Below are 27618 nucleotides of genomic sequence, written 5' to 3'. Positions count from 1 at the left end.
GGCCCTGTTTCCCCATTATGAAGAAAGAGGCACGAGATAATCTAATTTTCTTCGTGCGTCTCCGGGTCTTGACACGGGAGGAAGCCTTCCGCCTTCACCATCACCCTTCCCAGGAGGTCTTGCTTAGTTCTCGTAAGTCTCAGCAACGGCGGGGGCGGGAACCCGGCGTGACGACAGCGATTGCACCACTGGCAAGCGTCCCAATTGCCAGGTTAGAACATGGCCGACGCAGCAACACCTGGCCCGGGCTTCTCACTAAGGATCCTGGCCTGATCGATCCCGGGGCCATCTTCTAGGTCCGGGAAGGGAGAAACAAGCGCTCTAGTAAGACCACCAGCAGTTCCGGAGACCCCATCTGGCCCCTAGCTCCTCTAGTCTGTGCTTAAGGCACACGCCCACCTCCCTGGGCGTCACTTCCGTTATCTGACCTCACAGAGGATTGACATTCTGAACGTCCAATCAAAAGCAAGTTGCGCACCCCACCCTTCCTACCCTTCCCCTCCCCCCGCCCCATCCCCCTGCGCCGCGAGAGGAGGCTTTGAGAGCAGGAAGCCCCGCCTTCCACCAGCGTGTGACGTCAGAGTCGCCATGGCCAGCTATCCTTACGGACAGGTGAGTGAGTGTGGAGCCCGCGAATCCAGGTAGAGGCTAGAACAAGTCCAGACTCGCCCCCTCTCCACCTCTGGCGTCGCCCTCCTTTCTTCCTACTTTCTCCTTGGTCTTTCACGGCGACATTCCATCAGCGAGGCCTCGCGCCGGAGGGGGGAGGAGGGAATGTCAGTTGCTCCCGGCGTACGTCACTCAAGACCACGCGTCGGAGAGGTGGTGTAGCGCCCCTTGTGACGTTGTTACGCACGCGAGGATTTGGGGACGCTGGGCCCTGCGCAGCCAGGCCGGGCCGCTGGGTACTCTGGTGTCCTGAGGCCCTGGGAATGCCCCTGGCGGAGTCGCCAGCGTTCCCTGGGCGTTTAGACCTTTGCTTCCATCAGTTTCATTTAGGGCGTGGGATAAAAACAGGTTCCCCCACTCATCCCACACCCTCTGCGGCAGAGTGCGCTGGAGAATCTGGTTGTTGGCAGTGCCACAAGGGTGCCAACTGTCCCAACATCACTGCATGTGCAGGAAAAGTGAAACCCACAGAAAAAGGGGAACGTACCCCAGGTCACTAGGTAGTCAGGCAGCAGAGCCAAGATTAGAGCCCAGGTAACTGCTGCTTGCCGGACTGTTCAACCAGCCAGCAACATCATGCCAATGAGCTTCTGGCTCATTCTTTGTAGAATTCTGACTCAATTTGGAGTCAGCAGTAGGGCCACGTCTTGGCCCCAGTACTTAAGTAGTTAATAGTTTTGAGCCCTTGAGTAAGATACTTTGCCTTTGAGTCAGTTTCCTCTGCTGAAATAGGACCAGATTAAGAAGGATCTACCTTCTAGAGCTATTATGAAGAATAAGTAGGTGATGTTTGCAAAGCATTTGGTACATAGTAAGATAATGTGTTGCCTTTCAACATTTTGGTTTTTACTAAACTGCTAGTGGTTTTACTAGATTTCTCATTTTATAGAGGAGGAAACCATCCTAAAGGCTGCCCAAATCACACAGTAATTTAGGAAATCAAACTCCTGCAGGAAAATAAAGTTGGCAAACAAAGGATATTGTATACAAGAAGATAAATATATTAAGGTCCTTGCATGAAGTGTAACCTTGTACAGTTTATGTACCAGTTGGTCCTCAAATCATGAAGGCACTATAGGGTATGTTGAAATTACCAACCCCAGTGTACAGCCAAGTAACAAGCCCAGAGAGATGAAGTGTCTTAAAGGATTCACCTAGGGAGGGTGTGGATGGGGGGTGGGAGCAGGGAGGAAGAGCGTTGAGTCCATGGCTGTAGCTCTGAACTCCTTCCACTGCAAACCTAAGAGCTAGAGTGAACTGGGGACTGAGGATAGGAGGAAGGATACCAGCAATGTTACCCAAACTTCATTCCATTTTCTAAGTCCTGCTAATGGGTATTGCTAAGAAGAGAATTCTATGGTCAAATAAGTTTAGTGAATACTCTTTTCAGTACATCTGGATAACTTCATCTTAAGGAATTCTTTTTTTCTTTTTCTTTTCTTTCTTTTTTTTTTTTTTTTTGGATCCAGTCGTGGGGCCTGAACTCTGGGCCTGGGCGCTGTCCCTCAGCTCTTCAGCTCAAGGCTAGCGCTCTACCACTTGAGCCACAGCGCCACTTCCGTCTTTTTTCTTTTTGCTTATGTGGTGCTGAAGAATCAAACCCAGGACCTCAGGCATGCAAGGCAAGCGCTCTACCACTGAGCCACCTTCCCAGCCCCATCTTAAGGAATTCTTAACTTGCCAATGTCTATTGTAAATCTTCCAGAAAAGAATAGACTATATAGTATTCTTACAACTTATGTAACCATGGAATTCCACTGAAGAACAGGAATTCTTCCTGAAGAACACAGTTTGGGAAACATTGCCATAGTGCACTATGTCTTAGTGGTCTGCATCAGAATTACCTGAGTGCATTTTTGAGTCACATATAAGACCTACTGTGTGCCCTGGAATCTCTATCTTTTTTGTTGTTGGTGGTTGTGGGCTTGAACTCTGGGCCTAGTTGCTGTCCCTGATCTCTTCAGCTCAAGACAAGTGCTCTACCACTTGAACAACAGCACCACTTCTGGTTTTTCTGGTGGTTAATTGGAGATGAGTCTCACGGACTTTCCCTGCCGGGACTGGCTTTGAATCTTGATCCTCAGATCTTAGCCTCTTGAGTATCTAGGATTACAGGCATGAGCCACCGGCACCTGGCTAGGAATCTCCCACTTAATAAGTTTTGGGGATGATTTTATGTATCCTAGAAGCAGTGAGAAGTTAGAACTGTACTAGAATCCTAATGCTACTGTTTAGTTATTATTCTTCACAACTAAAGCAGTGGTGGAGAAACTTTTTTTCTTCCAAAGGCCATGTGGATATTTATGACATCATTCGCAGGCCATACAAAATTGTCAAAAATATAGCCAAATGGCCACAACAGATGATAGAAGCATACATATCTGTCCCAAAAGATTTTGCCACATTTACCCTCATCACGCCATGCTACCTAGCTTTCTGCTTGGAATGAGATATTCAAAAGGTTCACGGAAAGGAAAGTGTCAGGAATAGAAGAAACGGTACCTTCCCCCTCTCGCCCCACCCCACACCTTACTGTTGTCAGCTTCCTCATTCCAGCCATGCTAGCAAGGGAAACTGGTTGTTTTAAATTGTCCAGTGGCTTTGTCAGTGCTGCCTCCCCTCCACCTACTACATAGCCCTGGGGGTGGGTTCCAGCCTGTTGCAAAGTCACAATTCCTGTAAATTTCCACATCTCCAGCCCAAGTATTCAAGCGTAGTTTGGATGTTTGGTCCCTTGGTGTCTTCAGAGCTTGATCTCTGAGGCCAGAGAGACTTGACTTTAAAATCTTTGGTCTGCTATTTGCTTACAGAAGTTTGTTGCAAGGGTCTGAAGCTCAGTTTCCCCTTCTTTTATTTTTTATTTTTATTTTTTGCTCATGGGGCTTGAACTCTGGCCCTGGGTACCTCAGCTCTTCAGTTCAAGGCAAGAACTCTACCACTTGAGCCACAGTACCACTTCCGGTTTTTCTGGCGGTTAATTGGAAATGAGTTTCACAGCCTTTCCTGCCCGGGCTGGCTTTGGGCCTTGATCCTCAGATCTCAGCCTCCTGAGTGGCTAGACTACAGGCATGAGCCACCAGCGCCTGGCTTTCCCCTTTTAGATTGAGACCATAATAGTGCCTACATAGTACCTTGTTGTAAAGATTAAATGAGGTAAGCCAGGTGCTGGTGGCTCATGCCTGTAATCCTAGATACTCTGGAGGCTGAGATCTAAGGGTCTCAGTTCTAAGTCAGCCTGGGGAAGCAAAGTCCATGAGACTCTTACCTCCAATTAACACCAAAAAGCCAGAAGTGGAGCTGTGGCTCAAGTGGTAGAGCCAAAACCTTGAGCAAAAAACTAAGGGACAGTGCCCAGGCCTTGAGTTCAAGCCCCAGAACCATCTCTCTCTCTCTCTCTCTCTCTCTCTCTCTCTCTCTCTCTCTCTCACACACACACACACACACACACACACACACACACACACACACGATTAAATGAGATAATCCACGTCAAGTGCTTGACATTATGTGTGGTGGTGTGAAGTAAATTCTGCACATGGGAGGAATGCAGGTATGTAGGTTGTAGGCTCAATGTATTGGTACTAAGGGAATAATTGTAAGGCCCTAAGACACACAGCAGAAGCACACCTTGTCTACCAGAGGCCACAGACTGAATCACCAGAAGGAGTTAGCTGGGTGAAGAAAGAAATTGTATTCCGATAGATGAAATAAATTCACAAATATTCTAATAGATGAAATAAATTCACAAAGATCAAGCCAGTAAGACAGCCCAGTATTTTGGAGGAATTTTAAGATCAGTCTGCTGTAATGATAAAGGGGAAGGGCAAGATATAAGACCAGAAATGGAAGCAAGGGCCAGATCCCAAAGGGTCTTGTATGTGATTTCCTAATAAGAGTACCTAGAAAGCTGGTGAAGGGTCTTGTATCATTTACCCTTTTGGAGTCCTTGCTGTAGGGGACTGTGAGAATGTATTGAAGCAGGAGAGACTGAGGCAGGAGGCCAGTTTCAAAGCTATTGAAGGTTGGATTGAGAACCATTCAGGAGGTATAGTTGAGAAAAGTTGGTGCTTAATTGAGGTGGCAGAGGGAGGAAAGATAGGTGTCCCAGAGGGCACTAAGACTTTGGATTTGCACGACTGGGTGGCAAGAGGCACCAGGAGATGGGAACAAAAGAAGGCACAGGCTTAGAGGTCAGGAGACAGTTGGCTATGTGTTTCTGCAGCTCAGGGGAGATAAATCTGGAGACAGAGATTTTGGAGTGTCAGCATAGGAGTGGTAATTGAAGGCTTGGGACAGTTCTTGGCTCATTGTTCATTGGTTGCATGTTACTTTCCTTTAAATATTTTAGGAGGCTATGTTGGCCTTCTGTCCTTGTGATTATTTAATGGTTCAGCTTTAACCCCTTAGCTTGGGCTTCCTTCTCTGAGCAGGCAGTTGAGGGTAACTCTAGGACTCAGACTTGTCTGCAATGCACCCTCCTCCTTCCTCATCTGTGCTCAGCATGGGTCAGCCTTTGATACCTCTGAGCTTTTCGAGGGTCTGTAGATGAAGAATGAGGCTGTGGAGCTGAAAGGAAGTACAGAACTTTCTGAATTGGGAGGGGATAGGCTCTCCATCAATTGCAGAGTGCAGACAGTGGGGCTGCAGAGACTCCAGTATGGATAGCGAGGTTGGGTGGAAGGATCTTTGGGGTCTCTTCCAATATGTGGAAAACATAAGATTCTGCTGAGGTGCCCTGATTTCTGGGCCTGCAGGTGCTGAAAGATCACCTACTCCAACTTTACTCCTTTTCCCTTATCCCCCTGTGGAAAACCATGTTTCCATTTTCTTTTCTTTTTCCATCTTCCTTCCTTCCTTCCTTCCTTCCTTCCTTCCTTCCTTCCTTCCTTCCTTCCTTCCTTCCTTCCTTCCCTCCCTCCTTCCCTCCCTCCCTCCCTCTCTCCTTCCCTTCCTTCCTCCCTCCCTCCCTCCTTCCCTTCCTTCCTTCTTTCTTTCTTTCTTTCTGTCTTTCTGTCTTCCTTTTGCAGTTCTATGGATTGAACCCAAGGCCTGGAGCTTACCAGGTTCTCTGCCTCTGGAGCCACATCCCAAGTCCTTTTGGTTTTAGCTTATTTCTCATAGGGTCTCAAGCTTTGGCCTGTCCTTGAGCCATGATCCTCCTACTTCTAACTTCTGAGTGGTTGGGATTACAGGCTTGCATCACCAAACCGGGTACAGAAAGCCATTATATTCATTAGAGGTATTTAGCCCAGTTTGTGGCACATGCACATAGTAGGCACTTAAGCATGCAGATATGCAGTCCCAGTTTGCCCATTCAAGCTGTACACTCTCAGGTACATGGTTAAACTCTGCACCTTCCCTTTGTCATCTCTAAAATGGAGATGATATTTTTTTTTTTAATTTTTCAATTTTTTGTCGGTCATGGGGCCTGAACTCTGGGCCTGGGCACTGTCCCTCAGCTCTTCAGCTCAAGGCTAGCGCTCTACCACTTGAGCCACAGCGCCACTTCCGGCTTTTTCTGCTTATGTGGTGGGGCCTCATGCATGCAGGGCCTCAGGTGGCTCTATCACTGAGCCACCTTCTCAGCCCATGGAGATGATATTCTTTATTTCTTAGAGTGGAAGATTGGTGAAAAATGGTTGAGCTGGAAGCAATAACATCAAATATCTCTTCAGGCAGCTAAAGACTTAGAGGTAGTTTTTCTTGCTTTAGAAACTGTGGTTACTGAACTTCCTGTCTTTTGGTTTCCTCCATCTCAGTCTTGTGTTTGTTGATATGAAGTGCTCTTGGAAAAACTCTGGAAAGGGTTCGCAGCATGGCGTAGTATGGAAGCATGTGGAGACAGGGACTCTGCTTTACTAGCAGCTCAGTGATGCCCCGGCCTAGAGTCCGCCTCACTTGCTGTACGTCCCTCATCTTGTGCAAGCTAGAAACCTGAGTCATTTGCTCCCCCTCCACTTCTCTCCTAATCGAATTAGTTGTCAAGTCATGTCTAGTCTGTCTCTGAAATAGCTTCAGAATCCCTCCTGTTCTCCCCATCCTGGGCTGTGTTGTCTAGTTCATGTTCCGCCTGCCTAGCGCCTGGGCTGCTGCCTCCCCCACCAGCTCATCCTCCACACCACCACTGGAATTCCCTAAGCCATATTGAGTCCTGGGGAAAATGATGAATGAGACTCAGTGACCTTATTGTTGGGTGGAGGAGACACTGAGCAGAGGAAAATACCCACTTGGCAACTGAAAGGCAGAGTGCTTGGTCATGAGGCTATGAAAAACTCATTTTTCTGGGTTCACACTGTATTCCTGCCATGGTTCCAAGGATCAACTCCAGTGTCACTTTTGCCTCTCCTGGGATTCCTTCCTAGACTTACTTCATATACTTTTTATAGGTTATTTGTTTATTTGTACAGCAAATAGAACCCATTTCTTTGCTATGCTTCCTTGGCAGAATGTAAGTAAATCATGATAGTTTTCTGCAGGCACTGGATCACATTGTATCATAGTTATCTGAGGACCTTCCAGGGTAGGATTCCATTTGGTTTTGTGCCCTTAAGTCTGTGTTGCTCTATAAATGCCTGCTGGATGAAGTCATTTAACAGCTCTGTACCTCAGTTTCTTCATCCGAGAAACAGACTTACTAACCTCTTCCCTTTTCCTATTAAGGGAGTGTTAGTGAGATTCTTCAGGGAGTGTTTGTATTTATAAACTACATGTGAGATTTATCATGGGGCAAAAAGGCAAGGGTATTGATGCTGCCAGACTGCCCCTGCTCCAAGGCCCCTGCACTAGGATAACTGGGAGGGCGAGAAGACCTAGTGCTTTGTTGTCTTGGCTGTGGTTCCCAGGTGGGAGGGCTATGCTCAGGTGCCCTGGCCAGGTAAAGCTTTATCATTGCTCGCACAGCTTTAGCATGGAGCAGATATTTCATGGCTTGCTGTCCAGCCTGTACTTTGGAGGGGCCCAAACTCCTCAGAGTCCCTGCCTACCTCCCTCTTCCATGGTACCTGCAATCCTGTTCTTTGGTGCTTAGGGAAGGACCTACAGCAGGAGGCATTGGGAATCATTGGGTGTAGGCTAGTTTGGGGAGCAGCCTGGCCCTGCTTCTGCCTTTACTCACAAAATGGCTTGGGAAAATCCCTTCCCCTCTCCCAGACTTAGTTTCTCCATCTGCAAAATGGGAGGCCTAGGTTATATGACTGGCCTTCATTCAGGCTGGGCAACCTCCTATCACATCTCTCCAACTCCCTTGGGAATCTCGATGATTCTTCTAGCTCAAGATCACTTTCTTGGGGAAACCCTTCTCGGTTTTTCCCTTTCCTTGGCCATCCTGGGGTAAGTGGCTTGTGTGTCCTGATCCGCACCTGTTTCTTGTGCTGTCCTTTAGGTGTGGGTGTGACAGAGTGCCCTGTGCCTTTGTGCTGAGCTGCTCCAGAATGTCTCACAGGGTTTATAGGCCCAGGACTCTGCTGACAGTAATGGTTCATATAATAAAAGCAATGCAGCAGTGCTTGTGTGATCATTCACTTCGTGGTGGGCATTGTTGTGAGAGCTGTTTCTCTTCTGCTGGTGTTTCCCAAGCTCTCTTTGAATTCTTTCGAGTTTTTCCAAGTCTTATCAGAATTCAGCAAGGCTGGGCCCCCCCCCCCCCCCCCCCCCCGCATGGTCAGGGCTCTGAAGCAACTTCCTTTATCAGTTGTATTTTTCTTATTTTTACCAAAGTATTCTTCAGATAAAAATGAGAATAACAAAGTTTGCCCACATTTATTTCATAATCTAATGAGGAAAGGATTACTCTGTTTTATTTATAAAGAAGCAGCCTGGGCAGGGGTGGGGGGTGGGGTGGGAGGGGTGGGAGATGGGAAGGGGAAATGAAGGGGAGGAGGCAACAATGCTTGATAAGAAATGTACTCATTACCTTGCGCATGTAATTGCAACCCTTCTGTACCGTATTTTCACAATTAAAAAAAAAAAAAAAAAAAAGCAGGCTCAAGCCTGTAATCCTAGCTACTCAGGAGGCTGAGATCTAAGGATTGTGGTTTGAAGCCAGCCTGAGCAGAAAAGTCCATGAGACTCTTATCTCCAATAAACTACTCAACAAAAGCTGGAAGGGGCTCAGTGGCCCAAGTGATAGAGTGCTAGCCTTAAGCACAAAGAGGCTCCTGCGTTCAAGCCACCGGACAGGCCAAAAAAAATAAATAAATAAAAAGAGAAGGAGGACAGGAGGCCCAGAGATAAGTCACTGGCCCAGTCATGAAGCCAGCTGGAGAGAACACTTTTTAATCAAGATCTGTGGTGACTTAGGGGCTGGTGAAAGTCTTGCCACTAGCTGTTGGCACTTATGGGGAGAAAGACTCCCGTGATGCTAAGTGGGGAGGTGGCAGGGCCAGCCTTCTGAACTTCAAGACGCCTCCTTCCTTGGGAAGTATGGCCTTAGCCTTGAGGGTAGCTCTCTCAGAAGTTGTCAAACATCATCGCAAGAAAGCCTGGACTCTCAGTGCTGAGCCACTGGGGCATCTACAAGCTGACCTACAGCATGTATAGAACCTACACTATCCTCAGAGCTGCCCAGCTGCTCTCTGTGCCCTTGAGCTCTGCAGATGAGCTGAGCTTGGGCTCTGCCAGGCCTGTACTGTCTGTTTAGGGACATACAGTAGAACACCACTGATCCTCAGGAGTCCCTAGCTACAGGTGTGCAGAGATGGAGAAGAGAGGGAATGTCCCCATGTATGCTGAAATCTACCATTTCCCTCTGGGAAACCTGGATTCTAGACCTGCCCATCCCTGACAGTCTCTGTGACTAGTCTGGACTTGAGTTTCCTCCCCTGTGTCAGAGCACTTCCTTTCGTGCCCTTGGCAGCCTGAGGTAACCAGCATTATTGTTCCCATTTTGCAGCCCAAGACTCTGAGGCTTAGTGAGTAACAATCCAGTCAGTAAGTGGCAGAGCCTGAACTGAACTGGTTTTTTGCCATTAAATCTACTGCCTGGGGACTCGGGTCTCCCTGCTTGCTGCAGAGTCAGCACACATGGAGGGGTCCATGCTGTGAACTCATTGCCATCACTGTTTGAGGTCAGGCCTGGTGCTGAGAATCCTGCAGGTGGAGATGGGTGCCTCCAGGCGAGCATTTGGAATGCCATCTGGTTCCACACACATCAGTTGACACTGAACGCTGGATGTAAAGTAGCAGAGCTGACTTGATAAGCCCTCGTGGAGGCCTTTGACTCCGAGCTGTGCTGGTGGGACCTTCCTGGGAATCTTGGCTTACTCTTCAGACCCATGGTGTCAAGCAGCCTTGCCTGCTGAGAAAATGGCAGTGGCAAGGTGCTGTGCTGTGCTAGGTTCTGTCCTCTTCATCCTAACTGGTATCTTTCTTCCTGCAGGGCTGCCCTGGAGCTCCAGGACAGGCGCCCGGAGCCCCTCCGGGTAGCTACTACCCTGGACCTCCCCACGGCGGAGGGCAGTATGGCAGTGGGCTCCCCCCTGGTAGTGGTTATGGAGGTCCTGCCCCTGGAGGGCCTTATGGGCCACCAGCTGGTGGGGGGCCCTATGGACACCCCAATGCTGGGGGTCTTCCCTCTGGAACTCCAGGAGGACCATATGGCGGTGCAGCCCCAGGGGGCCCCTATGGGGCTCCAAGTTCCTATGGTCCCCAGCAGCCTGGGCCTTATGGACAAGGTAAGTAGGATCTTGGGCCCTAGGTACCTCTGACCTGGTTCTGAATTGTTCACAGTCTGTCCTTGTCCTTCCTGTGGGTATTCAGGGCACCCCCTCAGCCTGTGCTAGCTAACTTTGCTGTTGTAACACCTCCCCACCTCCTAGCTTCTGGCAGGCATTTCTGTTCATTGCTTTACTCTGCTTAGGTGTCAGCAGCCACAGGTTGGTAGCAGTGTCTGCTCCATGTCTGTCTTCATTCTGAGATCTAGGCTGAAGGAACATCTCATGTTTGAATTACATTGTCCTTGTGGCACAGAAAAGAGCAATGCCTCCAACCTACCTCTAAGATCTTGGACTCTGGGGGGCTGGGAAGGTGACTCAGTGGTAGAGCGCTTGCCTTGCATGCATGAGGCCCTGGGTTCGATTCCTCAGCACCACATAAGCAAAAAGAAAAAAGCCGGAAGTGGCGCTGTGGCTCAAGTGGTAGAGCGCTAGCCTTGAGCTGAAGAGCTGAGGGACAGTGCCCAGGCCCAGAGTTCAGGCCCCACAAGCAGACCCAAAAAAAAATAAAAAAATAAATAAAAATAATAAAATCTTGGACTCGGAAGTGCCATTTGTCTTTTTACTCACATTCTTTTTTATTTTTATTTATTTATTTTTGCCAGTCCTGGGGCTTGAACTCAGGGCCTGGGCACTGTCCCTGAGCTTCTTTTTGCTCAAGGCTAGCACTCTACCACTTTAGCCACAGCACCACATCTGGCTTTTTCTGTTTATGTGGTACTGAGGAATGGAACCCAGGGCTTCATCAATGCTAGGCAAGCACTGTACCACTAAGCCACATTCCCAGCCCCACACATTCGTTGTTTTTTTTTCTTTAGGTCAGTCATGGGGCCTGAACTCTGGGCCTAGGCACTGTCCCTCAGCTCTTCAGCTCAAGGCTCTTACCACTTGAGCCACAGCGCCACTTCTGGCTTTTTCTGCTTATGTGGTACTGAGGAATCAAACCCAGGGCCTCTTACATGCAAAGAAAGCACTCTACCACTGAGCCACCTTCCCAGCCCCCTCACATTCTTTTGATCAAAGCAAATCCCCTTCACCAAACTTGATGTTAATAGGATGGGAATGAGTAAGGAACTCTAAGTGGCCAGACAGTGTACAGTGCTTGGATAATGTAGTCTGTGAGGACAGACCCCATTCTTGTATGAGAGAGACTGACTTCCATTTATAGAAAGGCAAAATGGTATAGGTATGAAACATTGATTTCTTTCTTTCTTTCTTTCTTTTTTTTTTTTTCTGGTCCTGGGGCTTGAACTCTGGGCATGGGTCCTATCCTTGAACTCCTTTTGCTCAAGGCTAATGCTGTACCACTTAAGCCACAGTACCACTTCCAACTTTTTCTGTGATTAATTGGAGATAAGAGTCACTGCCTGAGCTGGCTTCCAACTGTGATCCTCAGATCTCAGCCTCCTGAGCTACTGGCACACAGCAAGGTTGACTTTTGAGATCAGGCCACTTACTACCTGACCAAGCCTCTTCTTTAAGCCTCAGTGTCACCATCTGTAAAATGGGACAGTGGCATTACCTCACAGGGCTGTTGATAAGGATCAAATGAAAGGGTACAGATAAGAACTGGGCATAGCATCTGAGCTTAATAAATAATATTCTGGGAGGATTTGTCCTAGGGCGTTCTCAGCAGAGAAGTATTTATTATTTAATATGATAGCTATGAAGGATGCTGAGGCAGGCGGGAGGATGAGATGGAAGAGAGGAAAAGCAGAACAACTCAAGGATTCCTTTTAGGACAGAGGCAGGGCAAGGACCTGAAGATTCAATAGCAGCAGAGAACCTTGGTGGGGGCTTCAGCGTCAGTGAGTATTTCTGGGCAGTCTCAAATAGAAAGTCAGGGAAAGTAGATGCCAGTGTGAGGCCCCCCTCCTTCCCCCTTCTCCCCCGCAACAAAAAAACAACAAAAAAGAAAACACCTCATTTCAAGCAGCTCTTTCCCAGGAGATTCAGCCACCAGCAAAGAATCCCATTTTGGTGCATGTGAAAGGCCTCCTAGGAGTACCTTGCTGACAGTATGTACCCAGGCAGGTGGCCCTGGGGAAATGCTCAAACCTTGGGGGTTCTGAGCACTGCCAGCCAGGTGACATTTATCTCCTCAGAGCCCAGAGCATCTGGCCATTTGCTTTCAACTCAGCAGCTCTCTAGTGGGTTTCCATATCCCTTAAAATCTTGTCTAGAAGCCCACAGGAGGTCACTGACTCTGAGGCTTATCCCTCCAGGGCCTGAGGTTAGCTATAATCTCTGGGGCTGGAGGGGAGAGGAAGAGATAGAGGAGAAGAGGAGGGGCCTGCCTTGTGTGCCCAGCTGCTCTCTACTCCTCTCACTTGGCCACCTTTGCATGTAGTATGCTACGCGCAGTACCTACACTGGGGTCCCAGGGAGGCCCCACAGCCAGGGTTTGAGAACCACCTTTCTGGAAGATACATTTGGCCATCAGAGATACCCTCTGCTGGCAGAAAGCTCTTAAAGGGCCTTTCTAGCTTCCCTACCTGCTGTCACCCCTTCTACGCCACTCACCTAAAACCCCTCAGTGTGCCCTGAACACACCCTGCACCTGTGCCACTGTATGCTTCTTGCTCCCTTGCAGACCCAGTTGAAGTGTTTCTTCCACTCTGAAGATACCTGCAACTACATTCTTTGCAGCCTTTGCTAGGAACCGTATTTTTCTGTTCTCTCGTGCAAGCATCACACTATCCTGGGAAGTGGGTACCTCTTAGAAAACATTACACATTTTATATAAAGTCACTCATACTACTAAGGGTCAGACACAGGATTTAAATCCAGGTCTGCTTTTGGTTCCAAAGCTGTAGCTCCTCTGCATAAAGCACACAGCGCATGTTTGCTGCAGTAGAAGCACCGGGTCTGGGACTTCTGTTTTTGAGGTAGATGAGATGCACCTGGATTTCTCATCTAAGCAGGTCATGCTACATCCGCAGTCAGGTTGTCCTCCTTTTCTGATTGTTGTGTGATGGAGAAAGTTAACTCCGTGGCTCCTAAGAGACATCTTTGCTTTTCCACTTTGATTTACCACCCCATCTGTCAGGCCACCTTTTCCAAAGAATTCTTGTTGTGCTGAACAGGGATAGGAAATACAGAGTCAAATAGATAAGTGACTAGGACATTATCCAGAAAAGCCAGCAGGACTCATGGAAAGTAGCTGCAAACCTGCGAATCTTCCAGCCGCCACTTAGACCAGAGTGAGATGGAGGATGGAGGAGGTGGATCTGTGGGGCTATGTGGATAGGGCCACCTACAGCGAGGGAGCCACCAGAGCTGCCTCTCCTTGGCTTTTCTGTGAATTGGCCTTGAGTCCTGGGCCTGACTTTGGCTCATGTTCCTTCCTGCAGGTGGTATCCCTCCCAACGTGGATCCTGAGGCCTACTCCTGGTTCCAGTCTGTGGATGCCGATCACAGTGGCTACATCTCCATCAAGGAGCTGAAGCAGGCCCTGGTCAACTCCAACTGGTCCTCATTCAATGATGAGACCTGCCTCATGATGATTAGTGAGTCCCAGCCCTGCCCCATAGGTTGGGCTAGGGAAGAGCCATCAGATAGTTGACAGTAGGTAGCCAGGTGGCCAGTCTGAGAAGAATTCCTTGGGCCAGCGAGTATTTCCAGGAGGAGGCTGAGTTCCAACCTAGGGGAGAGATCTCCCCTAGACTGGATCTTTCTCAAGTTCTAGACAGTTGGGTTACAGGCTAGCTCAGTTTCCCATTCTGCAGATAGGGACTCCCTCCCATGGAAGGAAACAGCAGGGAGGGGTCAATGTGGATTCAAACCTGTAGAAAAGATACAGTTCTGGATAGGGTAGGCCTGAGGAGGCCTAGGAGGGCAGGTATTGGGCTTGAGTCCGGTGTCTCAGGTGCAGGTGTCTGGGACTCAGGCTTGTGGTTCTGTGGAGTCTACTGCCCCTGCCTGGGGGGGGGGGGGGGGGGGAAGGGAGGGGAGAGGAGGCCTCAGTACTGAAGTCATCCTTCCCTCCTCCCACTCAGACATGTTTGACAAGACGAAGTCTGGACGCATTGATGTCTATGGTTTCTCCGCGCTGTGGAAGTTCATCCAGCAGTGGAAGAACCTCTTCCAGCAGTATGACCGGGACCATTCTGGCTCTATCAGCTACACAGAGCTACAGCAAGGTGAGGGCTGCAATGGACAGGACATGGCTAGCTTCTCCTCTCCTAAGATAGAAGACAGTCTCACTGCCAAATGTCCATGTGTCACAAGTGCTGTCCTTGTGAAGACTCACTCGTAACGTCCCTGTGTGAGCAGGCAGGGCCGCTGAACAAAATCCAGGGCAAGGATCAGGGCTGGCCTCCCTAGTGACAGGACTTCTCAGCTGCGAGGAGCATCCCCAGCTGGTGGGAAGCATTAGGGATGGAAACGCAGCACCCCAGTGCACTGGGGAGATGTGCCTGTGTGTGGCTCTTTCCTCGATTTCCACCAGGTAGGATGGGAAGGACCCTGCCCAGGGTCTTGGAATGGTAACTTAGCCACCTCTGCTGGAAGGCAGTGTCTTCTCAACTCCGATTGTAGTTAGGTAACATGACCTGAGGCCCAGCTCCCGCTTTCTATCCTGTCTGACTCTATCATGCCAGAGCCTGGGACCTGGGCTTGGACTGGTAGGTAACAGGACAGTGACTAAAGAGATTGAGAACCAGTGGGAGTTTTCTGAACCTCAAAGGAAAGGTCACCAAGAATGCCTAATCCTTTGCCCTAGCCATGGATTTCAGTCAAGACTAGGGAGGCCTGTGGGTGGGAGTGAACCCACCACATCTGTGCCTGGTGGGAGGGAAGAGGAGGACAGTAGTGATCACTATCTTTCTGACCTCTGTAATAGGTATTGGTGAGGTAGTATAGCATTGAGCTGGGCTCCCGTGGCTATGCCTTTAATCCTAGCTACTCTGAAGGCTGAGATATGAAGATCCTGCTTGGGCAGAAAAGTCTGTAACTCCTATCTCCAATTAGCCAGCAAAAAGCTGGAAGTGGAGCTGTGGCTTAAGTGGTGGAACGGCAGCTTTGAACACAAAAGCTTAGGGACAGCACCCAGACCCTGAGTTTGAGTATCAGGTCTAGGACAAAACAACAACAGGAAAAAAAAAAAAAACCTCAATGAATTCTTGCTGTGTCCCAGGCAGTGTAATAAGCATTTTAGTAGGTTTACATGATCCAGTTTTCTCACATACTAGATCCTGTTTATTATTTCTTATTATTTGGTGAAGAATGTCTTACGGTCTCCATTTTACAGATGAGAAAGCAGACTTAGTATATGTATTGCCGACATGCCCACAGAGCAAATGGAGATTTGCTGAGATTTTAGCCTTTAGATAAATTATGTAGAGAAGAAGACAGGAAGCAAGAATCATCTCATTTGGGGGTGGGGAGGTGGGCTGTAGGCCTAGGACTGTAGGGTCTGTAGGCTCATGTGGAGAGAAGATGATTTTATTAAAAGAAATACTTGGTGAGCCTGGCATTGTGACACATATCTGTAGTTGCAGCACTCAGGCTGAGGCAGGAAGATCCCCAGTTCAAGGCCAGCTCAGGCTAAATAGGGAGACCCTGCCTCAAAAACAAAACAACAAACACAGTCCCAGATACTGTGGTAAGTATGTGGGCGATCATCTTTAATCCTTACTAGATGTACAAGGTGCATTTCATCCCTATTTTAGCAGTAGTGAGATGGAAGGATAGTCAGACTACACAGCTTGCCAGACTATTGTGGGTCAGACTATGGCCCATGTGCTGCGCTGCTGCCCCCGGGGTCTGCTGTAGGCACAGTGAGGTGGGAACTTGGGCTTCCTTCTATGCCTTACATGGATCAGAGATGATCACAGATGGACTGCTATTCTGTCTGGGACCCCGTGAACCCTAACTAACTGAACAGTGGAGACTTGGGAATGGAGGGAGGGTCTACCAGCTCAGGGGAGCATCTACACAGAGCACCTGTTGTGCTTTTGTGCTGATCCGAGTCCCCTGGTCTGCTGTGCTTTTGAGGATGGATCAAGGAGGTGCTCACAGCAGGTTTGTGTGTGTGTGCTCTGTGCCTTACCAGCTCTGTCCCAGATGGGCTACAACCTAAGCCCCCAGTTCACCCAGCTCCTGGTTTCCCGCTACTGCCCGCGTTCTGCAAATCCTGCCATGCAGCTCGACCGCTTCATCCAGGTGTGCACCCAGCTTCAGGTGCTGACTGAGGCCTTCCAGGAGAAGGACACAGCTGTCCAGGGCAACATTCGGCTCAGCTTTGAGGACTTCGTCACCATGACAGCGTCTCGGATGCTCTGACCCTGTCTGAGTGGAGCACGCCAAGGGCCTTCTCTGTTCCTTACAGTGGGAGAAGCGTGTGGGCCTCTTTTCCTGTTCCTCCTAGAAAGATCCTTCCTTGCTTGATGCAGCACTGTTCCTAGAGAGGGTTAGGAGTCCTGCATCAGCCCATAAATAGTGACGTCCTGGCCTGTGGCCACACAGATAGGAGTCTGACCTAGGGAAGGACCAGAAGCTGAATGTCCTGAGCACTGAACAGCACAGCCTGGCATCAGAGGCAGGAGCTGACAGTCAGCGGTGGAGGTGGTATGTGTGTCAGCCACACACTGGCCTCCAGCTCTCCCCTCTATACCCTGACACCAGTGGTAAGCGTTCATTAGCCTCCTACAGTAATACCTGTCTTCCTCACCCAGGTGATCATGTCAGATGACCCCAATTTCTCTAAAGTGGAATCCCATGGAACATGAGAGAGATTTGCCTCTGGGACCAGTGGCTTGGATTCACTCAGACCCAATGTCCCATGTGTTAACCTCTACTTGCCTGGGCTCTCCCTGCCCAGGGAGCACAGACATTCTGCCATCTGGGCATCTTTGACCAGGCTGCTGCCCTCCAAAGCTTGGACTCTCGCCTGCCTGCCATGTTCCGCTTGGCTGTAGTCCCCAGGGCACAGTTGTGACTTCCCACTGCCAATGCTTTTTTTTTTTTTTTTTTTTTTAAGAATTTGTTCTTTTTGTTTGGGGCCAAAAGTCCAGTGAAACAATAAGCTTCAATAAAAGGTGAAACTTGTGAGTCCCATGTTTTCTGCCATGTCTAGTTCCATACCTGTCCATGCAGCCACCTGTTCGTTCTTTCGTTCTGTTTATAGGTATGCAGGAAAGCAGCTTGGTGGCAGCCAGGATGGAGCTCTTCTTATGCAAGTAAGGCTGAGGTCTTGCTGGGTTCACTTCTATGGCTAGAGTCAGCTCAACATGACTGACTTTGTCTCATAGCAGTATTAGGTTGGCATTTCTGGAAGCAGCCACCCCAAACTTTTCAAAGCATGGCCTGTTAATTATCTCAGGTCTGAGTTTCATCTTCTAGACAAACTCCATTTACAAAGTAGTATCTTCCCCCAGTTTTACTAAGCACTGCCAGCCATCTGTATCTCCAGTTGGATCCCGAGATCCACATGATACCCAGTCTACACTGGGTATCTGTAACACAGTGACAGAATTTCAATCAAAAGCTGAAGACACTTGACATCCTAGTTTCCAAAGAGCCTTATCAGCAGTAATGGTGTGATTATCCTTTGGCTTTGGGAGGTGAAGGTAAGAGCTTGGAGATAGAGAGGCCTTCAGAAGAGTGTTCCCTGCCCCAGGAGGGCAACATGGGGGTATGGGCTTAGGGATGGAGAGCGGCTGTGACAGTTTTGCAGGTCAGTAAGTCCCTGCAAGCAGGCCAGGCTCAGCCGCTTCAGCTCCTCTGTGCTGCTGTGGCTCTGAAATTCCAGAATAAGATGGAATCCAGATCCCATTGGCCAGCCCTATTCAGAACTAAAGTCCCCTCCAAGGACTCCTGAGAAGTCTGGCCTCTGCTTACCAGCCTCCAGTGACAAAATCTCTAGACCTTCCAGGTAGCTTATTTTTTCACTAGTAGAAACATGTTCCTGGAGTGGACTCTAAATCCTGCCATCTTGCAAGTGCCAGCCATTGGTCTTGGTATTCTTTTGGCAGACTACCCAGGGCATACATCCTCCTTCCTGAATGTCAATCCTCTGGATAGCGGAGCTTGCCACCACATTGCTATGTTTCCTCCCAAGCCAGGTAGCCCCAAGCTTTTGAGGTACTCCTTGCGTATGTCTCCTTGGTGTGCTGGTCACCTCCAGTTCATCAGAGGCCCTCAAGGCAAAGCTGCTGCCCACTGTGGTTCTGGGTCCCACAGCAATGGAGGGGGGGAGAGGGGAGAGCAGCCTCTAGCAGAAGCTCGGGAGGTCACCTTGTCCCCTGAAAGCCTTTTTTTTTTCATGAAAGCCATTTTGATTTTATTTTTTATATGACAATGGGAATAGAACCCAGGGTCTCACACATGCTTGAGTCACTGCCACTGGACTGTACCCCCAGCTTCCAAACCCTTCTTGGGTAGACACTTGCAGGCATGGTTGGCTCCAGTCCTCGTGCCTCATTGTCCACACTGCCCCTCCAGACCTGCCTATGACCTTCAGGAACAGCTTTAGATTCCAAGGCCAGTGGAGGTAGAGTGGGTGGGCACCTCATTCCTCCTGGCAACAGTTTTGTGGGCCACTGGGGTAGAGCTGGGTTGGAAAGTCTGGAGAGTGGGTAACATAGCTGCACACACATTCCACAAGGGAAGGGCCTAGGAAGAGCCAGGCTGGCCCCAGGGCTCTGACCCCAGCTTTGTGACAGGTGAGCTCAGGGAAGCCCAGGGCTCCGTTAATCAATGTAAGCATACCTGGCATGGCTGTGCTGGCCTTGGCCACATGTCTCCCGCTCCTCTGGTGGAGCAGCACTCCAGACTGCTCCATCCTGTTCTGGCAGTGAGGATCAGAGCCTCTGGCAGCCCCCATAATCAGCTAGGAGCCAGCCCTAGCACATCCAGCCAAGTGTGTGGCTTCCTCTTTATGCTGTGAGTTCATAGAAAATAAATGAAGGCCTGATTTCCAAGAAGGTGAGGGAAACAGTAAATCAGGCTGTTAACCTGCTGTCTGCCCACCCTACCCCTTACCTTCCCGAGGCCCTGGGGCCAGGGAATAGACAGTGTGGCAAGAATGGAGGTTCCTGGCATCAGAGCCTTGGCAGCACCGAGGAGGCAGTGCTGCCTGCATCCTGAATCCATCTAGGGTCTGGTGGGGGCAAGGAGGGCTGCAGGCAAGAGCATCCAGTGCCTTCTTCAGCCTTCCTCTGCTAACCTGAGGCGTACAGATTCTATGTAATGACAAGGAAAGGGAGCATTCTGTGCCAGGCTTTTAATTACAATTGCTTCAGGCTGCTGGCGTCCATGCTGAACGGCTGCTCGGAGAGTTTTATCACACCACAGAGTCAACAAGGTCCAGCCTGCGGTGTGTGTGCTCGGCACCCAGCAAGGCTGTACTGTGCTTAGGGCTCACTGGACAAGGACTAGACTTAGTTTGCACAGGCATCATCAGAACAGCTCCAGCTGTTGTGGGGGGGGGGCGGTCCTTGGGCCAAATAGAAACACCTATGGGGGCCTTTGGAGCTGACTCTAAGGAAGTCCTATGACTCGGTAGGAGAGGAGTCTGTAGGAGGAAGGCCAAGCATTAGAAGGATGATGATGGTGGGTGCTATTGTGGAGGAAAGCCACGCAAGAGAAAAACATCAATAACTGTGTCCACAGCATGAGTCCATGGAGAGCTTTCTCCTTCCCTGAGCATGCGTAAGCCTCATGTCAACCTTGCTTAAGGAGACATGAGCTCAGAGAGGGAAGAACTTGCTCCGAGTCACCTGGGCAGAAAGCCAAGCCTGGAGCCCCAGCCTGTCCCTGCATCCACCGTTGTATCAATGAGAAGCTTCGCAGCTCCCTGCCCACCCACCTCAGGGCAGCACTGTGGTGACACTGGTGAGCACCACATGCTCAGACACTTTGGAGACCGAGCACCGGCTCTGCAAGGACAAGGACTTGTGGCTGGCAGAGGAGCCGGGGCGGGGAGCCTTCAGAGAGCTGCAGGGACCCGGGCCAGGCAGGCAGCAGGAGAAGGCGGCCTTAAACTGCTCCCGGAATTTGCCTTGGTTGGGAGACAAAAGACACAGCCATAAGGAGACAAATGCAGCTGGAAAGGAGCTTGAGCCCAAGAGCTACCCACACAGCTCCAGCTGTGCGTGAGTGGGGAGGGAAGTGGGGAGGGAAGGGGAGAGCTGGAAAAAAGGACAGAGCCCCTGAGCGGATTCCCAAAGTAAAATGCAATTGTTCTGATTCCTTGACGGCACTCTGGCTCAGGGCCTGGCTGAGGATGTGGCAGCGTCTGGCTCAGGAGCCTCAGGTCACCTCTGCCCTTTGTGTGCAGGGGAGGAGAGAGCTCAGGGATCACTCTGTTGCTAGGCTCTGCCCAACTCTGCCCTGTGAGGATAAAGTAACAGCAGGGGCTCTTGCAGGTGGTAGTCACGCTGTGCCAGGCACTGTGCTATGATTTGGCCATCTGACCAGAACTGGACTTGGTTCTTATTCCAAAGCCCATCTCTGAAAGAGAAGGGTAGTGGGACAGGACAGATCCCACTCTACCTTGTCTAGCCCATATAGAGTAAGGGGACAAGGATTTCTCCTTGAGCATGTGTCATCAGCCTGCCAGCCTCCGTGGTGCCTGGCACAGGGCTGAGCACAAAGTAGGTACTCAGTAAATGCAAACTAGACAAAGGCACATGCATCAGGAAGTCTGCCTGCCCTTGCCACCCAAGCAAAACTTATCTCCTCTCTACTCTGAGCTGGGAATCAGCAGCAGCCTTTGTCGGGTAATTCTTGAGTTGCTATGTGACTATACTATTGAGCTGTGCTCCCTCAGAGCTGTTAACCCTTTCTGAAAGACAATTTGTATCCAACCTTGAGCAGTCACTTGGACAGGCTCCTGACAGGCTCAGGCCCCCACTGGAAGTCTGTGAGTCACTTCCACTAAAACAAGTTTGAAGGCCAGGCCATGACCCTCCTTGAGACAGGAAGGTGGTGAGCAGAGTGGGAACTATAGGAGAGCAGAGACAAGTGACCCACAGTGGGGTGGGCATCTGGGCATCCATATGGGAGGCTAAGAAGGCTGTGGCCAGAGGCAGTAGGGCTAGGTGTCACCTGCCATTATATCCAGCTGGGCAGGGGAGTATCCTTCCTCAAGCCTGGGCTATCCTGCTGGTGAGCTGCCCCTCTCCCCTGAGGCAGGGAATCCCATCCTCCTCCCACAGGACGGGCTCCCTCTGGAAAGATGGACTACTCTGCCTCTATTGACCAAAGAAGAGGCTGGCGGGAGATCCTGTGGTGCATGTCCAAGCAGGGCTGGTAGAAGCAACTGAGGCGAGTCCTGCCCTCTGCACTGGCCTGCAGCATCTGCTCACCTCCACCTGGCTGCTGGCCACTGCCTCCCACTCAGGCCAGGGCTCTTGGGGACTGAGTCTCCCTTGTGAGTGGGTGTTCCCAGAGCAGGTCCACAATGCTCAGGAGAGAACAGCTACCTTTTCCCCGCCTCATCCCAAGATGGAGACTCCTGCTTTGGGGACTGCTGCCCTCACCCCCCAGCCACCACCTGCCCAGCCTGCTCACCACTGAGGAAGTTGTAGATGATGGGGTTGGCGGCGCTGTTGGCATATACCAGCCAGTGGGAGAAGGTGAAGCAGGCATAGACGGCTTCCCGGTCGCGGGCTTGGTGGAACATCCCGAACACCCTAATGCAGGAGTAGGTGAGTGTCATGTCTTAGGGCATCTGTGCCTGTTCACTATGGCCTCTGGGTCTTGACCATAGTTTGGGGTTCTCAGGCACAGAGAGCATGACCAGAGGGGGCCTAGGAACAGATAACCAGCTATCTGATCCTCCCCTTCCCCAGTTCATCTTCCTACCCATCCTCATAGCAAAATGATAGCAATGAATACCATCTGTTTTTCCATGTTCTTTCATGGACCCTTCTTGGCTCCTCATCCACTGTGTCCCTCTGCTTAAAGTGCTGTCTCTCCAGATCCCTGCAGGTTCCCTCCCTTCCTCCTAGTCTCTGCTCAACTCAGAGAGTGGCCTCCTGCCTCAGCCTTCCAGTGCTGGGATTACAGGCATCTATAATGTCCAGCTTCTCAGAGAGACTTAGAAAATACATCTAAAACAACAAAATCAAACCCACCCATCCCTGACAATGGTCACTATCATCTTTCCCTAGTACCGTGATTGCCACCAAGCATTGATTTTTTTTTTTTTTTTTGATGTATCTTCCTTCTTCCTCATTGGAGGGGAGGCGCTATGAAGGCAGGGACTTTGTCTTGTGTACTGTTTACCCTGAACTTGACCTAGTGGATGGCAGAACGAGTTTTCACAGTCATCAGGACTGCCGTGCCCATGGAATGATGGAGGAGATAGACTCACAGAGGAGAAACAACCTGCCCCAAGGTCACACCCTGGGACAGCTCCTTCCCCCGGCCCCGCCTCTCCTCCCCCTCCCGCACCCCCATTCCCATACCTCTTGAGGACATTAAGGACACTGATGGGCAGGTAGCAGAGAGCAAAGACCAGCAGCACCACCATGAGCATCTTGGCTGTCTTCCTCCGAACTCTCATCTGCTTCACTTCAGCCAGGAAGGCGCGGGCCCGGGGCTGAGACTCTATGCTTAGGCCTTGCTCCTGGGCCTCCAGTTGGTCTGAGGGCCGCTTCCAGTTCCTCACCAGGGCGGAGGTGGTGCCAGGGATCTGTCCAGCACACACAGATGGCAATGTGGGTCTCACTCCATGAGAGAGGCCTTATCTTTTGCTGAGTTCACCCCAGGCTGGAGCCTAGGGCAGGGTGGAGGTAGACGAGGGAACAAACCCCAAGAGGAGGGAACCTGACATTCAGGAGAAAGATGAAGCTTTGGCCTCAGTGTGAGCATGTCTTTTCTCTTTCCTCATGAAAGCACCTACAACATGCTTCCAGAAAGGTATTTTTAGTCTTCAGCTATAGAGGAGATGCCTGAGACTCAGAGATGTAAGGGACCCTTGACAAGGCCCTGAGCCCCAACCTCTTTAGCTCTCCAGTTCCAATAAGCATGGGTTGAGGTGTGCTGCCCCTGGCCCAGGTCAGACTATGGGGAGGTCTGGAGGTGGGGGGAGCAGGAGGGTAGCACTGAAGAGTCTATGCCTCAGAGCCTGGCTCACCACCAGGGTTGCAGCTTTCTGGGCTCTCGCAATAGGCTCTCATATTTAGCCCTCAGCTAGCCTGGACCGTGATGTGATCCTCCTATTTACGTGTATAGCTGGAATGACATCTGTGAGCCACCACACCCAGCTTTGATTGATTGAAATGGCGTCTAGACAACTTTTTGCCTAGGCTGTCCTCAAACTGTGATCCTTTTGGTCTCTGCCTCTGGAGTAAGATAGGATTACGGTGTTGAGCCTCTGTGGCTGGCACGTAGATAGGTGTGTTCATCTCTGATTTTCTACTCACTAGCTGAGGCTCTGGGGCAGCATTATGTTCTCTGAGTCTCAGAGTTTTCTCACACATTAAGTGGTGAAGAGGCTGAGGGTTGGACAAAACAAGAAGTGGTTGCTGCTGTCACTAGAAGGGTATCAGTCATCCTTGTATGAGGGTAGACTCTAGCACTTGGGCCTCAAGTTCCCCACACCCCTGGGCCTTGCCACTCTGGTTCCAGCCATCAGGGTGTGTTCTGAAGGCAGGGGACCTTCTACCCCCTTAGACTGGAGCCCCTTCCTGCTCAGTGGCATGGGCCTTACCTGGCGCCCCCAGAGCTTGCGGAAGATCTGGAAATAGGCCATAGCCATGAAGCCAAGCGGGGCCAGGTAGGTGACGATGAAGAAGCAACTGTGGTAGATCTTGGGGTACAGGTCATCTGTGTGGGGGGCGGTTGAGAGATGCAAGGGTCAGGTCTAGCCTGAGAACCCCAGTCAGCTCTGATTAGCAATGCCACCCTGTCCCCACTAGGGCCCAATCAGGGCTGGGAATAGCTGGGCCCCATGCAGGCACCATGGCAGGAACAGAACCTGGGGTTGCCTTATCTGGCAGTGTCTGCTTGGGATAGACTCCTCGCAGATGCCCACACATCTGGAGATTGCCCCTAACAGATGCCTGCCTGCCTTTGTGTGTATATGCCCCAGAGATGCCCACCATTACCTGCCCAGCGTTCATCACAGACAGAGAAGAGCCGGGTGCGGTTGGCTAGCTCCGGCAGCACACTGCTGCACTCCATGACAGCAGCCTGGGGCACCATGACAGCCAGAGACACCGCCCAGATGCCCAGGATGGAACCACGGGCACGCCGGGCCGTGCTCTTGAACAACAGCGGATGGCAGATGGCATACCAGCGGTCAAGGGCGATGAAGCTGAGAGTCAGCACTGCCACAGACACGGACACGGCCTGTCCCACAGAGACACAACATCAGACACGTGAATGGTGAGCAAGGCTGGAGAAGTCATAACCCAGAGATGCCAGAAAACTGGCTATGGTGCAAATCCTGACTGCACCACTTACTGCTGTAGGACTTTGCACAAGGCACTCACCCTCTCTGAGCCTTACCTGTACAATGGGAACCTAACATCTACCTGGAAGAACTCTGGTGAAAATAAAAGAAATCATGTATGGAAAATGTCCAGTTAGAGACCTGGCACACAGAACTGCTAAATGCCAGGCATTTCTCTCCGTATCCTCACACCAACCCCATGAAGTGGGTGCTATGTTACAGATGGGGAAATTGAGGCCCACAATCACCTTATCGGTCTGTCTGTATGCTGAAGATTATCTGAGTCAGTCAAAACCTTAGAAAACTAGGAAAGACATTTCCCTCACTCTGAAATGTCATCCTTGCACCAGGCTGTGAGGAAAGTCCTTCCTGGTAGAGACAGGGATGAGTCTGGACCAGTAGCTTGGGTCAGCATTGGCTCCAAGGGTGCCCCTGCCCTCTGAGAGGCAGGGAGAAGTTCAAGGTTGTGCCAGCTCTGGTCAGCCATTCTTCTACCCCCACTAACCCCATTTGGGCATCTTGGTGCTCACCCTGAGGAAGGGAGGCCTTGGGCCAGCTAGAAGGATGGGAGGAGGCAGCTCCCACTAGGCCCCCTGAAGTCTCCCCGCTTAAGATGAGCAAGCAGGCTCAGCAAGTGTCTGAGTCCGTGTCACCGCATCACGTGTGCCGCCCTCCCCCCCCCCCCCCCGCCCGCTCGGTGCTGTGACCGTGTGTGCACACGTGAGTGCTCATCGATGTGCCAGTAGGAAAGAACCCTGTGTAAGTGTGTGGGGCTGTTTGAAAAGCAAGCCCAAGTGTGGCTGAGCCCTCCCAAAGGGCTGACTTTTGGATACATGCAGCGGGCGGCAGGAGAGCTCACCTGTAGGTAGGGGATGACCTTGCACAGCGCATGGCCAAAGAGCCACGACTCAGTGATGTCCACTAGCAGGCTGGCCGGCAGGCAGATGGCTGTCACCAGCACATCAGCCAGGGACAGGTTGACGATAAAGTAGTTGGTGACCGTTCTCATGTGGTGGTTCCGCCACACAGCCAGGCAGACTGCAGGGGCAGGTGAAATGAGGTCAGGAACAGAGCCATGCCCATCCAACTCTGCTCATCCACAGCCTGGCCCCCCTCTGCCTTCCTATCTCCTCCATCCCCAGCATCCTCCTCCTCTGTGCAGCAGGCAGTGGGGCAAGCAGGCGGTGGGGCTGGCTGGCAGGCCCAGGTCCCTCCCTCCCCCAGGGGCAGGGGTACAGCTCCTACCCAGAGTGTTGCCCACCAGGGCTACCAGGAACACTGCCACGTAGGCTGCGATGAGGACCCATTCGTACTGCTTAGGGTACAGATAATCATGCCACAGGTAGCGCAGAAACTCATCTTCATAGTCTGGAGGCATGTAGGAGGGTTCCCCCATGCCAGTGGGGACCCCTGTCTGGGCTCCTGGGGTGGCTGAGGGCTCCATAAGCTTGGGAGCCACTGCATCAGAGGAGCATCCGGGATCTGCAGAAGCCCACCCTTGGCCCACTTCCCTGGGAGGCCTGGGCTTTGCACCCTGGTTTGGGGGATGCAGAAGAAGGAAGGAAAAGGAAGGAAGGAAGGAAGGAAAAGGAAGGAAGGAAGGGAGGGAGGGAGGGAGGGAGGGAGGGAGAGAGGGAGGGAGGGAGGAAGGGAGGAAGGAAGGAAGGGAGGGAGGGAGGGAGGGAGGGAGGGGAGGGGAGGGGAAGAAGAGAGGAGGGAAGAGTGGAAGAAGGGAAGGAGGGAGGGAGGGAAGGAGGAAACATTAGGGATTATGTTACATGTTCCCTCTTCATTTTCACCCCAGAAGTGGTGGAGGAGGGCATCTCAATTCCACACAATTGCTCTTGGGTAACTGCCCGCCCTCTTCAGCCTCAGTTTCCCCATCAGGTACCTACCTCTCAGGACCGGAGGAGTGTTGAGCTCTAAAGTCAAGTGCTTCCCCCCAGTTCTCCCAGCACCCGGCGCTGGAAGCTAGGCGTTCCTGGGTACTGTTAGTAGGGAGCCCTGCTTCGCAGATGAGGAGATGGAAACTCAGAGAGGTTGAGCTGCTTGCTCAAGGTCACAAAGCCAAGCCAGGCTGGGGTGACGCCACCAGACACCACAAATTTAACAGAGGAAGTCGTCCCGAGGGCAAACATTCTCCGCTGATTCAGCCCACTGGCTTTGATTTTTGGTTGTACCAAAAGGGTCGAGGGAATGGATGTGGCTTAGGCCCCGCCCACCAGACCTGCCAGTCCCTTCCCTCTGGGGCACGGACGCGCGCGCGCGCTCACCAGAGTCAGCCACACTAGGGAGGATGCAAGGAGGAACTGGCCATCTCTTTGGGAGAGAAGGGGACCCTACCGCAAGCCCCTCGGGCCCGCGTGAGGACCCCGAGTCCCCGGGACACGATGCTCCAGGCGGCCGCCAGGGGTCGCTGGCGGGCGCGCAGGCGGCCCTCCATTCATAAATTCGGCCTCGCTCCGGCCCCTCCCTCCTCCCACCCCCGGCGGCGCGGGGACCCCCGGGACCCGGCAGGCTGACGGTTCCCGGAGGCCCAGGAGGAAGGGGAGGGCGCCCCGAGCCCCACGGGGCGTGGGCCGGCCGGGTCCCCGCGCGGGACCTCCCGGGGCCGCGGGGGGCGCATCGAGGGCGCTAGGGGTCCGCATTCGCCGGCCGGGTGAGCGCAGCCGGCGGTGGCCCGGCCTCCCCACGTCTCGGGGTTGCCCCCCGAGGCTGGGCCCCCAGTTCCTTCGGGACCCCGCATTCCCGGCCCGGGGGTCCCCCACGCCCCGCACCTGTTGGCTCCGGGCCCCGCGCGTTTCCGCTGCTGGTCCCCGCACCGTGCGCCCC

At 51.6% G+C, this 27618-nt stretch overlaps 2 protein-coding genes across 2 annotated transcripts; one reads left to right on the top strand and one right to left on the bottom strand.

Annotated features, from left to right (window-relative positions):
* Nucleotides 1-530: 530 nt before the first annotated feature.
* Nucleotides 531-17438, top strand: Pef1 (penta-EF-hand domain containing 1). The gene is made up of 5 exons (XM_042683970.1): nt 531-612; nt 10046-10340; nt 13733-13888; nt 14378-14521; nt 16435-17438. The coding sequence occupies exons 1-5, from the start codon at nt 589-591 to the stop codon at nt 16662-16664; spliced, it is 849 nt and encodes a 282-aa protein (XP_042539904.1). The 5' UTR covers nt 531-588; the 3' UTR covers nt 16665-17438.
* A 2727-nt stretch (nt 17439-20165) lies between these two features.
* Nucleotides 20166-26311, bottom strand: Hcrtr1 (hypocretin receptor 1). Its single transcript, XM_042681512.1, has 7 exons — nt 26032-26311; nt 25646-25824; nt 24440-24683; nt 24043-24158; nt 22796-23022; nt 21897-22018; nt 20166-20382 (listed from the first exon to the last, which is right to left on the bottom strand). The coding sequence occupies exons 1-7, from the start codon at nt 26228-26230 to the stop codon at nt 20192-20194; spliced, it is 1278 nt and encodes a 425-aa protein (XP_042537446.1). The 5' UTR covers nt 26231-26311; the 3' UTR covers nt 20166-20191.
* Nucleotides 26312-27618: the final 1307 nt, after the last annotated feature.

This window comes from Dipodomys spectabilis, unplaced genomic scaffold (assembly GCF_019054845.1).
Source record: "Dipodomys spectabilis isolate Male_0828 unplaced genomic scaffold, ASM1905484v1 ptg000002l, whole genome shotgun sequence".
Lineage (NCBI taxonomy): Eukaryota > Metazoa > Chordata > Mammalia > Rodentia > Heteromyidae > Dipodomys > Dipodomys spectabilis.
Note: the sequence above shows the minus strand (reverse complement) of the source record. Positions and strands in the feature narration are given on the sequence as shown.

Bases quoted from the DNA above. Each gene is read 5' to 3' on its own strand.
- Pef1 (XM_042683970.1), top strand. From the start codon at position 589: ATGGCCAGCTATCCTTACGGACAG. The intron at 613-10,045 runs GTGAGTGAGTGT...TTCTTCCTGCAG, and splicing joins CCAGCTATCCTTACGGACAG to GGCTGCCCTGGAGCTCCAGG. The intron at 14,522-16,434 runs GTGAGGGCTGCA...GTGCCTTACCAG, and splicing joins CTACACAGAGCTACAGCAAG to CTCTGTCCCAGATGGGCTAC.
- Hcrtr1 (XM_042681512.1), bottom strand. From the start codon at position 26,230: ATGGAGCCCTCAGCCACCCCAGGAGCCCAGACAGGGGTCCCCACTGGC. The intron at 23,023-24,042 runs GTAAGGCCCATG...TGTGCTGGACAG, and splicing joins GCAAGCTCTGGGGGCGCCAG to ATCCCTGGCACCACCTCCGC. The intron at 22,019-22,795 runs GTATGGGAATGG...CTCCTGCATTAG, and splicing joins GTCCTTAATGTCCTCAAGAG to GGTGTTCGGGATGTTCCACC.